Source organism: Mugil cephalus, chromosome 20, assembly GCF_022458985.1.
Source record: "Mugil cephalus isolate CIBA_MC_2020 chromosome 20, CIBA_Mcephalus_1.1, whole genome shotgun sequence".
Lineage (NCBI taxonomy): Eukaryota > Metazoa > Chordata > Actinopteri > Mugiliformes > Mugilidae > Mugil > Mugil cephalus.
In genome coordinates, this window is record NC_061789.1 from 3,456,282 (window position 1) to 3,467,887 (window position 11,606).

The following is an 11,606-nucleotide window of genomic DNA, read 5'->3' on the forward strand; positions in this document are numbered from 1 at the left end:
AAATTCTCAACCCAATCCTATGAGTGAGTTAGCGTTTATGTTATTTTTGCCCAAATTTTAGCCTGACAGGAGAAACAATCAGCAACTACCATTATACATTTTAGACAATTTCCGTCATAGATTATATAATAACATAAAATCAAGATTTTCTTACTTTAATTTTAATTTAAATCACGCAATGAAACGTTTATCGTGTGTTTGAAGGCTGCCTGATAGACTGAACCCAGGGCATAAATGTGCCCGTCTTGAGGGTCTGCCCGATGATTTGCCTGAATGAAAACACAGGACCGACGCAACTGTCAGTGAATCCGTGTTTTGTGGAGATTATATAAAATAAATCCAGCCTCAGATTTCCTCTGTGCTGGTTCTTCTCGGGAGTAAAGGGTGTAAATCTTCGATCAGGTGCGTTTAATTTCGTTTCGCTTAATGCATGCGTGCATTTATTGATTGTTTTTATTTGTCCGTATTGCAGCTAACGACGCTAACATGCGTCAAACAGCCAGAAGCTGAACGGACGATCTTTTTTTCACTAGAAACTTATTTTTTTATTATTATTTTAATATTAACAATATTAATAACTGCTTACGTTTGTTTTTTGTTTTATTTCTTACATTTTGACTTAAACTGAAGAGTTAACAAAGCCAGAACACGTAAACAAAGCAGAACTTGGCTAAATTTTTCTGATTATTTATTTATCTATCAATTTTTAATCCCCCTCGTGTTTTCGTCTGTTTCCTTGCACGCAGGGCTGCGCGTGCTGGACGTGACACAGCAGCATGGACCCACGCAAAGTGACAGAGCTCAAGAGCTTCGTGCAGCTCTGCGAGTCCAACCCCGGGATCCTGCACCTCCCGGAGATGGGCTTCTTCCGGACCTGGCTCCTGAAGTCAGTATGAACGGATCCCCCCTGACCCGGTTTAAGCCCAAACTACCACGAGTATTGCGTTAAAGATGGATCTAATCTTTAAAAGTGTGCAGAAGGAGGCCAATCACGTGTCCTGTCCCGCCCACCTTCTAGTTAAATCCACGAACTACACTGACAATGTGTCTTCAGCCTGATCAGAGATTCTGTTTACAAGCGAGATAAATTAAATGTATTAAATATGTGTGTTTATATGCCCCTAAAACATCACTACAAAACTTTATTCAAAGAACAGAATAGGACGGAAGAGAGGAGGAATAAAAGGGACAAATGAGGAGGAACACGTCACAATTATTATTTTAGATATTCATATTTTTTCTAAATATAATAATTATCACGATTTATTCTCCTCCATGTTCTGTCCGCCATCTTTGTTTTAACAATTTCCTCCTCCGTTCTGAAAAAAAAACCCATCTCCCTCTAGTGGATGGAAGAAGTTCATTCATTCATATTCCCCAATCCTTGCAATTATTCATTTCATCATAAATCATAGAATAATTTAATAGTATCCATTAATATGTGTTATTAAACTGTTCTCTATAATTTTGTCTCACAGCATGGGCGCAACACTCCCTCCTCAACCTAAGACAGAGGACTCATGCCGGGTGAATATTATAATTATTGTTATTATTATTATTTGATTATTATTGATCAGGAAGTGGTGCGATGTGTTAACGTTGTTTTTGTGATGTGTTAATGTTTTTAGGGTGGATGTCCTTGTGGTCCTCCCCCGACAGCAGCAGCAGCTCCTGAACCTGAAGTTCCAACGGAGAGCGAGGAGAGTGAAATAGGTACAGTCTCTATCTTTAAGAACAAAGCTAATCGTAGCTCCTCCTAGCTTCCTAGCCTCCCAGCTAGTAGTAGTTCATCCTAGGCCCCCAGCTAACAGTAGCTCCCCCAAGCTTCCCAGCAAACAATAGCTGTTCATAGCTTCCCAGCTAATCGTAGCTCCTCCAAGCCCTCCAGCTAATCTTAGCTTGTCCTAGCCTCCCAGTTTACCGTAGCTGCCCCAAGCTTTGCAGCAAACGGCAGCTGTTCCTAGCTTCCCAGTTAACAACAGCTACTCCTAGCCTCCCAGCTAACAGTAGCTCTCCTGGCTTTCTAGCCTCCCAGCTAACAGTAGCACTTCCTAGCTTCCCAGTTAACAGCTACTCCTAGCCTCCCAGCTAGCAGTAGCTCTCCTAGCTTTCTAGCCTCCCAGCTAACAGTAGCGCCCCCTAGCTTCTAGCTTCCCTGCTAACAATACCTCGTCGAGCCCCGCAGCTAATGTAGCACCTCCTTGCTTTCTAGCCTCCCAGCTAACATTAGCTTTCTAGCCTCCCAGCTAACAGTAGCACTTCCTGGCTTCCCAGCTAACAAAAGCTCCTCCTAGCCTCCCAGCTAATAGTAACTCCTCCAAGCTTACTAGCCTCCTGTAAACAGTAGCTTCCTAGCCTCCGAGTTAAAAGTAGCTCCTCCTTGTTTCCTAGCCTCCCAGCTAACAGTAACTTCTCCTAGCTTACTAGCGTAGCTTTCTCTTACTAGAGTAGCTTTCTCGCTGACATTAGCTCCCCCAACTTCCCAGCCTCCCATCTAATGTGGTTCCTCCTAGCTTCCTAGCCTCCCTGCTAACAGTAGCTCTTCCTGACTTTGTAGTTAAACAAACCAGAAATGTTCAACAGTTGTAAACATGCACTCATTAGATTTACGTTGTGTTTGTGTGTTCACAGAAATCGACAACGAGGGCGTGATCGAGCCGGACACCGATGAGCCGCAGGAGATGGGCGAGATGGAAAACGCTGAGGTGAAAAAGTTTTTTTCTTCTTCTCTCTCCTCTGTGCTAAATAAATTCAGTCTTTCTCATGGAAACTTAAAGTGCGTTCACACTTGCCTCAGGTCACAGAGGAGATGATGGATCAGGCCAACGAGAAGAAGATGGAGGCCATTAACGCTTTAGGAGAAGGTGGGTCGATAACTTATTCAGACGCCCTCAATTAAATTAGCTTCATAATCTCTGCCACCGTGTTGTTCATCTTTTTTTTTCTCTTCTCCGTCAGGTGATCTGCAGAAAGCTCTGGATCTCTTCACCGAGGCCATCAAGCTGAACCCCTGTCTAGCCATCCTCTACGCCAAGAGAGCCAGGTGAGGCGGTGGTGGTGGTGGTGGTGGTCTTTGTTCCCTCCGTCTGCTCTGGAAGACGCTCTGAAGAGTTAACTCCGTCCTCTTTGTGTCTTCAGTGTCTTCATCAAGATGCAGAAACCCAACGCCGCCATCAGAGACTGTGACAGAGCCATCAGCATCAACCCAGACTCTGCACAGCCGTACAAGTGGAGGGGGAAAGCTCACCGGTAAAACTCCGCCGTGATCGGAGAAAAATAACGCTCTTGTTTGTTTTTAAAGGACGTTAACGTTCCTCTGATAAACAGAATGAAACGGACTCAACCAGAACAGGGGAGAGTTTAAACTAATTAAAAGATGAAGGAAGACTGGTCGTCTTCTTCTTCTTCTTCTTCTTCTTCTTCTTCTACTCTGTTAATTCAGGGTTGGACATGAAAGTTTGGGAAATTTCTTCTTCTTTCTCTTTTTCTCCTATTTCATCTTTCATTCTTGTTCTCCCTCCTTGTTCCTATTTCACCGCATCTTCTTCTCTTCCCTTTAAATTAATTAATCAGGTTGAAGAAACATCTCTGAGCTACATCAAGAGGCTCCGACTACATTTATGTCATTAAATCAAATAAATGCAGATAAACAAAGAGTTTAATTTCCTCCCAAATCAAAGGGACGTCAATTAATTAAATAAATGAGCGACATATGTGATGGATGTGATGTATGTAAACCACAAACCGGCTGGATGATGACTCTCCACCGTCTGATCTGGTCTGAGGGTGACACAGATGTTTAGTTTCTATATTGGTGTGTTTTCTCTCAGGCTGCTCGGTCACTGGGAGGAGGCGGCCAAGGATCTGGCCACGGCCTGTAAACTGGACTACGACGAGGACGCCAGCGCCATGCTGAAGGAGGTCCAGCCCAAGGTAGTTATTCATCTAGAAAACTTTAGCCTTGGACACATTTATAAGCTCCAAATGTCTAAGGACACAATATAAGGAGGTAATGAGACTAAAAACTGACTTATACTATTCAGGATAATGTGGACGGATTCATTAAATCTAATCTAAACTCTGTCCTGTCTGTCTAATGACAATGAAGAACATAGAGCCCTGAATGTAAAGGGATTAATCTATATATTTGTATATATATTATTATTTTTTGATTCACTGTGAATGTAGTTGGGGTATAAAGAAAAAGGGGGATTCTCTGTGTATATCTGAACTTAAATATAACTATGACAGAACTCAATAAAAAGCAAAAACAAATAACATTTTAAAAGAAAAATAAGTGAATCAAACATGGTGAACAGAATCATTTTATTACAGTATTTAACTCGATGTAAAACAAAGACATAAAAAGTGATATTTCTGAAGTACTTTTTTACGTGTTTCCATTGAAAGATGTTTTTCTAATGAGCTGTAACTCTCGTAAAGTCTCGTCTTAACGCGATATCCCATAATTTTCTTAAATTCTTGTCTCGATGGACTTTAAATGAAGGCGTTTCCATGAATATCGTTGGCGATATTTAGGTTTTGAGCATTTCTAGGTTGAATGGAAAATATGTCATGTTGCGCAATAACAAACTGCGTCTCTTTTACTTCTTACGTCAGAGGACAATACACACTTTTAAAACCCTTATTTGCACGGGACTAGTTTTATCTGGGGACCTGCTCTAATTTGTAATAATCACAGAGTTCGTCTGTGATCTTTATCCCGTGTGAATCATCCATATCAGTAATAATTACACCTCAGATTACCTGAACCATAATTCTGGTAACACAGACGTCCTGTTAAAACCAAAAGGTTTTTTACGTTTTTTGAGACTTTAGTTTGATTTGCAGCTTTTTTTTTGCCTCTTATCTCTTGAGAAATTATGAAGGATGTTCTATAATTCAAAGTCTTGACAGATGTCAAGGAGCAAAGTCAAGATATTTCTGAAATGTTCACCCATTTAGACAAATTAAATCATTAAATCAACCATTAATGTGTTCATTGTTGTTGGTAATGTCTCCCCCAGGATAAATGGAATCAAAAATATATTTTTATCATCCGTTAGAATTTGCAAAGTAATTAAAACTGCAGCTGAGTAAGACGGGAAGTAGCAGAGCCGCAACAACAGATCGTAAATTATTTGGTGTAAATGAACAACAATCTAAACTAATCCGGTGCGAATAAGACTCATGACTTTGCTCTGTTTAACGTCTTTTTTCCTTTTATTTTTTTTAGGCTAACAAGATCATCGAGCATAGACGCAAATATGAGCGCAAGAGAGAGGAGAAGGAGATCAGGGAGAAACAGGAGAGGGTGAAGAAGGCCAGAGAGGAGCATGCACGAGCTCAGAGGGTGAGTTCATGATTTACTAAAGAGCTGCAAGAACACGACGAATTCACGGCTAAACTCGCACCCGCTAGCGAATTCAGCTAAATGCTAGAGCGGACGTTTGAAACGATGGTCGTGTAAATGAGCGGCTCTCAGCTGGTCACCATCACCTCCTTCACGACTTATAACCTCTGAGCCACATCAAAGGAAAATGTTGAACTTCTTAAATTTATTGAATGAACAGACTGTGTAGTTTGAACCTGAGACAGTAGAACAGAATCTGACAGTATGAAAACACACAAACACACACTAATTCAAACTCTTCAGTAACTTCAGCCCTTTTTTTTTTAACCGACTCGACTGAAGCACAAAGTAGTTTTTAAAAATATTCAAGATTCAAGAATCATTCATTGAGTCATTATGAAATTTTGGGTGGTAGCTCCTGGCTGAAGTAGTACAAATGTAAAAATAGCAGAGTAAGCGCTATAAATAATTTATAATAATAATAATAATAAAATACAACAAAATGTAGTTCTCGCCGAGGACCCGCTCATTAAATATATAACATCGTCCTCTTCAGTCACTTCTTCACGCGTTAATCAGACATGACAATCACAACATTTCACCAACAACAGACACTTTAACAGACTCGCTCTCTGTCTTCATGCAAAACACGGGAAATGAAATAAAATAAAAATAAACCAACAGTTTGTCTTCAGTTTTTATCCACAAACACAAAACAATTTAGTGCTTTTAATAAGATATTTGTTGTATGTTGTTAGCTGCACATGCTAACGTTAGCCTCGTGTGTCTGTCCTGAAGCAGGAAGAGGAAGCGCGGCAGTCAGGAGGAGGTGGAGGAGGAGGAGGAGGATTCTTCCCAGGTAGGAGGAGGTGTAGACACATACTCTACTGATTTGTTGTGATGCAGGTCATGAGTGTGTGGTTGTCTCCCTGCAGGCGCTGCTGGATTCCCCGGAGGGATGCCTGGAGGGATGCCCGGAGGGATGCCCGGAGGGATGCCCGGTCTGGGTGAACTCCTGAAGGACCCGGAGCTGCTCAACGCCATGAAGGTGACAACATTAATGTGGGACGGGGGTCGGTGGTTTTTAGAGGAGAAAGAGAACCTTTAGGTCTAAAAGACTGAAGAACTTCAGCTTTAGCATCTTTTATTTAGCTACATAACTGACATGAACTGAAACTGAGGCTAATCCACTTATTCTAAATCCACACTAGTTCATATGGATCATTCTTGAGTCCAGTTTTCCTTAATTTGATCTGATAATCCACATTTCCCCCGTTCTTGCTACTGTCTGGAGGTAAAAGAGGGAACGCGTACAAGACGAACACACATCCAGTATTCATTCAAATTACAAAGAACCAACAAACCAACCAACTCTTCATCAAACTCAAAAGCCTCAAATTTAAAGTTCTGGTTGATTTCAAAACAGTTCAATTCATTTACATGTGAAAGTTGTTCCAAAATGAGAGGAATGTGTTTATTAAGAAAACAATTAGTAAGAGGAAACTAATTTATGGAATAACTGTGGTGAAGAAAGAGTAAACTGAAAGTCTCATTTAAAGACGATAACTTGGACAAATACGAGACGGAGAAACAAACAGGTCGAAGAGAAATATTATACATTATACATTCATTATTTATCCTGTTTCCGTTATTTGTGGAAACGATTTACATCACTGAACAGTTCAGTGAACATGTAAACGTACCGGTTATATTCTGGAGGTTTCCATCTGCAGCAGGTTGGATGTGGTTGTGAGCAGAAACACAGGATAACAAAAATAATAATAATAATAAAAGAGCATATTTAAAAAGAGTGACACATGAGAAATGTAAAGAAAGTTATAAAAAGTTAGTTAATAGTGAAGTAAAAGGAAGATGTGAGCGCACGCTGAGCTATTAAACATGATCTTTTAAAGTTTCCAAACCAAACTACATTTAGAAAACAGCACATTCAGACCAAATGAGGTTCTTCTGAACAGAACCACACATCATGACTGAACCGAGTAGTTGTGTTTGATAAAAGGTTTATATGTTAAACAGGCGTTGAATTTACTAAAAGTATCAAAACTGAACATGTAGTTAACATTTAAGATACGGCGGTGGTGATTTTTCAATGCTTTTTTTTTAAATATATATATATTACACACACACACACACACACACACACACAGCTGCTCAACTGGTTTTATGGTTGAAGAGTCACATGTGAGCTGCATCTTTACTAGCTGGTGTATGACAAAGTATCACAGAATGTAAAAACATCAGAGCGACACTCTCGTATAAGAACCACCGTATTTTTTTTTAAAAGTTGTAAAGATGGAATTTTATTGTTAGTGGTTTGAAAATGGGTCAGAGCAACGGACAGTACATGAGCTTTTTTTTTTCTCTTAACGTATAATAACGGACTGATTTTGAGTTTGTAAAGTGACTTTTCTAGTCCCGACCTCCTTCTTCAAACAAAAAACTCTGTAATAAACTGGAATAAAGTCAACTCTAAATCACAGGTCTTCAACAGTACCTCTGTCGACCCCTAGTGGCTCCGCAGAGGTACTGCAGGAGGGTCGCAAAATCTTTGCGTGATTAGATTAAATAAGATTTTTACCCACAATTTTAAATTTATTTAAATACACAATAACATGAATCCAATCTATTTTAGTAGAATATATATATATATTTTATTTATTTATTTCTCAATATTAGCAGAGACCGCGTTGAATAGGATTAAACTTGAATGGATTATCTTGATTGTAATTGATCTGAAAAGCTCCTTTAGTTTCTGGGTTGTGATGCAGCCTCAGGAGAATAGAAACACTCTGACTGGTAAAACTATGACGGCTTAAAAATAATAAATGTGTGTTTTCCTTCCTTTTGAAACTCCAGGACCCGGAGGTGATGACCGCCTTCCAGGATGTGGCCCAGAACCCGGCCAACATCTCCAAGTACCAGAACAACCCCAAAATCATGGCCCTCGTCACCAAGCTCAGCGCCAAGTTCGGTGCCCCCCCACAGCCGTAGACGGTGGGGGGGGGGGGATGAAACAGTTATTCACTGTGTGTAGTTTAAAGTGATGATGGAGGAGGAGGAGGAGCGCTCTGGTGGAGGGGAAAGCTGGGAAACCTTTTTAAATGTTAAATGAGCCTGTTAGCACTTAGCAGCATCTCAACAGCCCCGACGGTTCCAGGAGTCGGAACCTCTTTACTCTTAGACGAGTCTCAGCCGGGACGTTAACAGAACCGCAGGCTGACGTTTCTCAAAAAATATTTCTACTACACTCATTTAATACGTCTCTTTTCTGTGGACTCGACCGTCGGCACTTATCAGACGCTTTTGATGTCTAACCATGGTGGAAAAATGATTCACAATAATAAAAAAGAAGAAGAAAGAAACGGGTCCAGTTATTCCCTGTTACTATCAATGTATCATTAAACTGAGAGAATCTGGTTTGTTTAACAGAATGTGAAATATTTCTACTGACGACGCATCAAAATGGTAAATTTTAGCATCAAGTCGACAACTTTTACACTGATTCTCAAAAGGATTTCTGCTTTTTTCAGGTTCATAAACTCTAACCAAGCTGCTTCAACTTGTTCTTGTTCAGGACGTAGTTAAAATGCAACCGATAGGACACGATTTTCAAATTTTATTGATTTACTTTATTCGTCTGTCTCGACTCTAATTATCGTTCTTCTCCAGTTGGTCAGATTCAAATAAACCCTCGGATATTTGCGAATAAAAGCCCCGTTTGCCCTAAACTTATAAAAATTGAAATCGTAAATAACACACGAGGTTGGAAGGAAGAATCCAGGCGTCCTAATCCACCCGGAGCGTCTGTCTTCAGAGGATTAGCGCTCGGTGCTTCCTCTCTACGAGCGTCTGAGCAGATCTGACCGAACACTGATCCTCTATTTATTTACCACCATTAAAAAAAAAAAAAACTTTGTTTTTCAACATCACTGTTTATTTGTATACTTACAACAGAAAGACATGGGTGTAAAATAATGACTAGTATTGACGGGGGGGGTCAGGGCGATAGTTGGAGAAGCCAACAACAATAACACAGCTAGTGTCCATATCTGTGGAGACAAGACAGAGGATTTAGTTCCAGGTAAATATATTTCCTACACGGTGATAATTGCTGAATTAACGACACTCACTTCTGGAACTCCCACTCTCTGTTGTCCAAGGGACACACCTGTCTGGTTTTCAACCAACGGGAAATACAGTGGAAGTGGAAGGCGTGCTGTGGAAGAGGTGGAGCAGAGAGTCCAGCGTGAGGCTACAAAAGGCTTTTCCCGTTGCTCTAATGTTTTACGATGATGAAGTGCAGAAATATTTTACAGTAGAGCTGCAACGACGTAACAAAGTTTACGGCAGCTCAGAAGTTTCAGTGAGAAGCTGAATTATTATCAGTACATAAAAAAAATGCACTTTCTCAGTCTGTCAGACAATAAAAATGAGACGTCCCTCACACGGAGAGCTCATTAAAAGCCGTCTGCGCGTATTATTTTTCCCCCGAGAAGACGTTGGTGCTGTGTATAAACTCACGTTGCAGACTCCCCAGGCTACGGTGCACTCTTCAGAGGTGGCAGACGCTTGGTTGGCCTGGCACTCTATGCCTGGAGGAGGAGAAACAACAGCTTGTAGCGGATTAAAAGTGTAGATCATTGAAAGGAGTGAAGATTTAAAAATAAATAAATAAAGTGAACTCACAGAGATCCATGATGTGGTTCCTACAGATGGCACAGTTGTCCACCACGATGTCCCACGCCCACAGGGCCACAGCGTTCCACTGGAGAGACACCAGACACAAAACTCACTGCAGACTTCATGAGGATTTCACTGGTTCATTTAAATCATTGTATTCGCGTGTCATTTGCGAACAAGCTGCTGTGATTCAAGATTACTTCCAAATTATTATAAAGGTGTTGGCTTATTATCACATTAGTGCAAGATGTCCTTTAACCTGTGACAGGCAGCATTTCTGCTCCTTTTTTAACTATACCTCTACAAAACATGAGCGTTTTTAGATACAGTTGGAAAAAAAACAAAAAAAATAAATAAAGACGTAATTCAAATAATGTCCGGAGAAGTTTAACGTTAAAATATTTATAATAAAGATGTTTAAATAAATTAACTGATTCCTGTGAAACAGCAACAAGGCTGCGCTTTATTTTTTTTTTTTAACAATAACAAAATCTATCTCGAGAATTAGCTTAGCTTAGCTTAGCTTAGTTAAGTAGTCGTCCTACCTACTAAATGTCAGGTAAATGTTAAATGTTATCTTAGCCTTTTCTGTTTTTATTTACTTCGTCTCTGTTTTTGAATAAATAGTGGACGTACACTCCGTGTTGTTGTTTATTTATATCGGCGTCCAAAACAAAAGTGCTAATTCATTCCCAAATAACAAACGTAGCTGAGCATTAGCAGTAGCGTTAGCAGTAGCGTTAGCATGCTAAAGACAGGCGGCTAAGAAGCTAGCGGCCAGTTAGCTGACATTTAAGAACAGCCGACAGACTAGACAGTTTGATTACGGAGCGTGTTGTACATGGTTACTTTATTATTTTATAGATCCGTACCTTTTTTACTTCAAACCGTTTCTTACTAGCGCCGCTGTTGGTGCCGCTCGGTGTATCAACGTCCATAGCTGCCGCCATCTTGGAAGAGGAAGTTTGACGTCATGATGAACGAACCCGGAAGAATTAAGACGAAGTATTTTTATTTTTATTTTCATTTTTAATTCTACAAACAAACATTGTACAACAACTTCCTCTCAAGGCAAATGAAGTTGAACAAGGCAAATAAATAAATAAATAAATAAAATAAAAATAAAGAATTAAAAAAAAAAAGGAATTTATTAAAAAGAGATTTAAACTGGATGTGGAAAAATGTTATTTATGTTTTTATTTTATGACTGTGGAAAAATTCAAACTTCATGGAAAGCTTGCCATGATAAAGTGTTCAATTTGCTGTGTTTCCCACTATAAAGAATCAATTCTTGATTAATAACTTGATTATAATCATTATAATGATAAGTATTATATTATCACCTACTTATATACTAGTCGTCAGCTTTGAAAGCTGAGATTTTTGTTTCAACAATGTTTAAAAAAGATTGAAAATGTCCATGTGAGAAAATTGTATAATTTATTGCTAACATTTGAATTCTAAAAATTCCCTTTGTATAATGTTTATGTATGTGCCTTATAGGAAGAAAAGAAACTCATGTGGAAGCAGAGGCACAGATGTGATTTTTGAA

General features: G+C 39.6%; 2 protein-coding genes across 3 annotated transcripts; one reads left to right on the forward strand and one right to left on the reverse strand.

Moving 5' to 3' along the window:
• The first annotated feature begins 234 nt into the window (after positions 1–234).
• st13 (ST13 Hsp70 interacting protein) lies at positions 235–8,933 on the forward strand. Of its 2 annotated transcripts, none has more exons than XM_047572588.1 (13): positions 235–402; positions 747–886; positions 1,479–1,527; positions 1,629–1,713; positions 2,632–2,705; positions 2,798–2,864; positions 2,959–3,043; positions 3,139–3,249; positions 3,831–3,933; positions 5,237–5,353; positions 6,152–6,212; positions 6,289–6,401; positions 8,231–8,933. In XM_047572588.1, the coding sequence occupies exons 2-13, from the start codon at positions 777–779 to the stop codon at positions 8,363–8,365; spliced, it is 1,110 nt and encodes a 369-aa protein (XP_047428544.1). In that variant the 5' UTR covers positions 235–402; positions 747–776; the 3' UTR covers positions 8,366–8,933. The 2 variants fall into 2 exon arrangements, with proteins under 2 accessions (XP_047428544.1, XP_047428545.1); XM_047572589.1 differs by having other exon boundaries at positions 6,155–6,212.
• A 353-nt stretch (positions 8,934–9,286) lies between these two features.
• Positions 9,287–11,048, reverse strand: rbx1 (ring-box 1, E3 ubiquitin protein ligase). Its single transcript, XM_047572590.1, has 5 exons — positions 10,927–11,048; positions 10,061–10,139; positions 9,896–9,966; positions 9,505–9,590; positions 9,287–9,423 (listed from the first exon to the last, which is right to left on the reverse strand). The coding sequence occupies exons 1-5, from the start codon at positions 11,002–11,004 to the stop codon at positions 9,411–9,413; spliced, it is 327 nt and encodes a 108-aa protein (XP_047428546.1). The 5' UTR covers positions 11,005–11,048; the 3' UTR covers positions 9,287–9,410.
• Between the last annotated feature and the right edge of the window lie 558 nt (positions 11,049–11,606).

Coding starts and splice junctions, on each gene's coding strand:
- st13 (XM_047572588.1), top strand. CDS start 777: ATGGACCCACGCAAAGTGACAGAGCTCAAGAGCTTCGTGCAGCTCTGC. Junction 887..1,478: donor TTCCGGACCTGGCTCCTGAA/GTCAGTATGAAC, acceptor TTTGTCTCACAG/CATGGGCGCAACACTCCCTC. Junction 1,528..1,628: donor AGACAGAGGACTCATGCCGG/GTGAATATTATA, acceptor TAATGTTTTTAG/GGTGGATGTCCTTGTGGTCC.
- rbx1 (XM_047572590.1), bottom strand. CDS start 11,004: ATGGCGGCAGCTATGGACGTTGATACACCGAGCGGCACCAACAGCGGC. Junction 10,140..10,926: donor AACGGTTTGAAGTAAAAAAG/GTACGGATCTAT, acceptor GTGTCTCTCCAG/TGGAACGCTGTGGCCCTGTG. Junction 9,591..9,895: donor TAGCCTGGGGAGTCTGCAAC/GTGAGTTTATAC, acceptor CCTCTTCCACAG/CACGCCTTCCACTTCCACTG.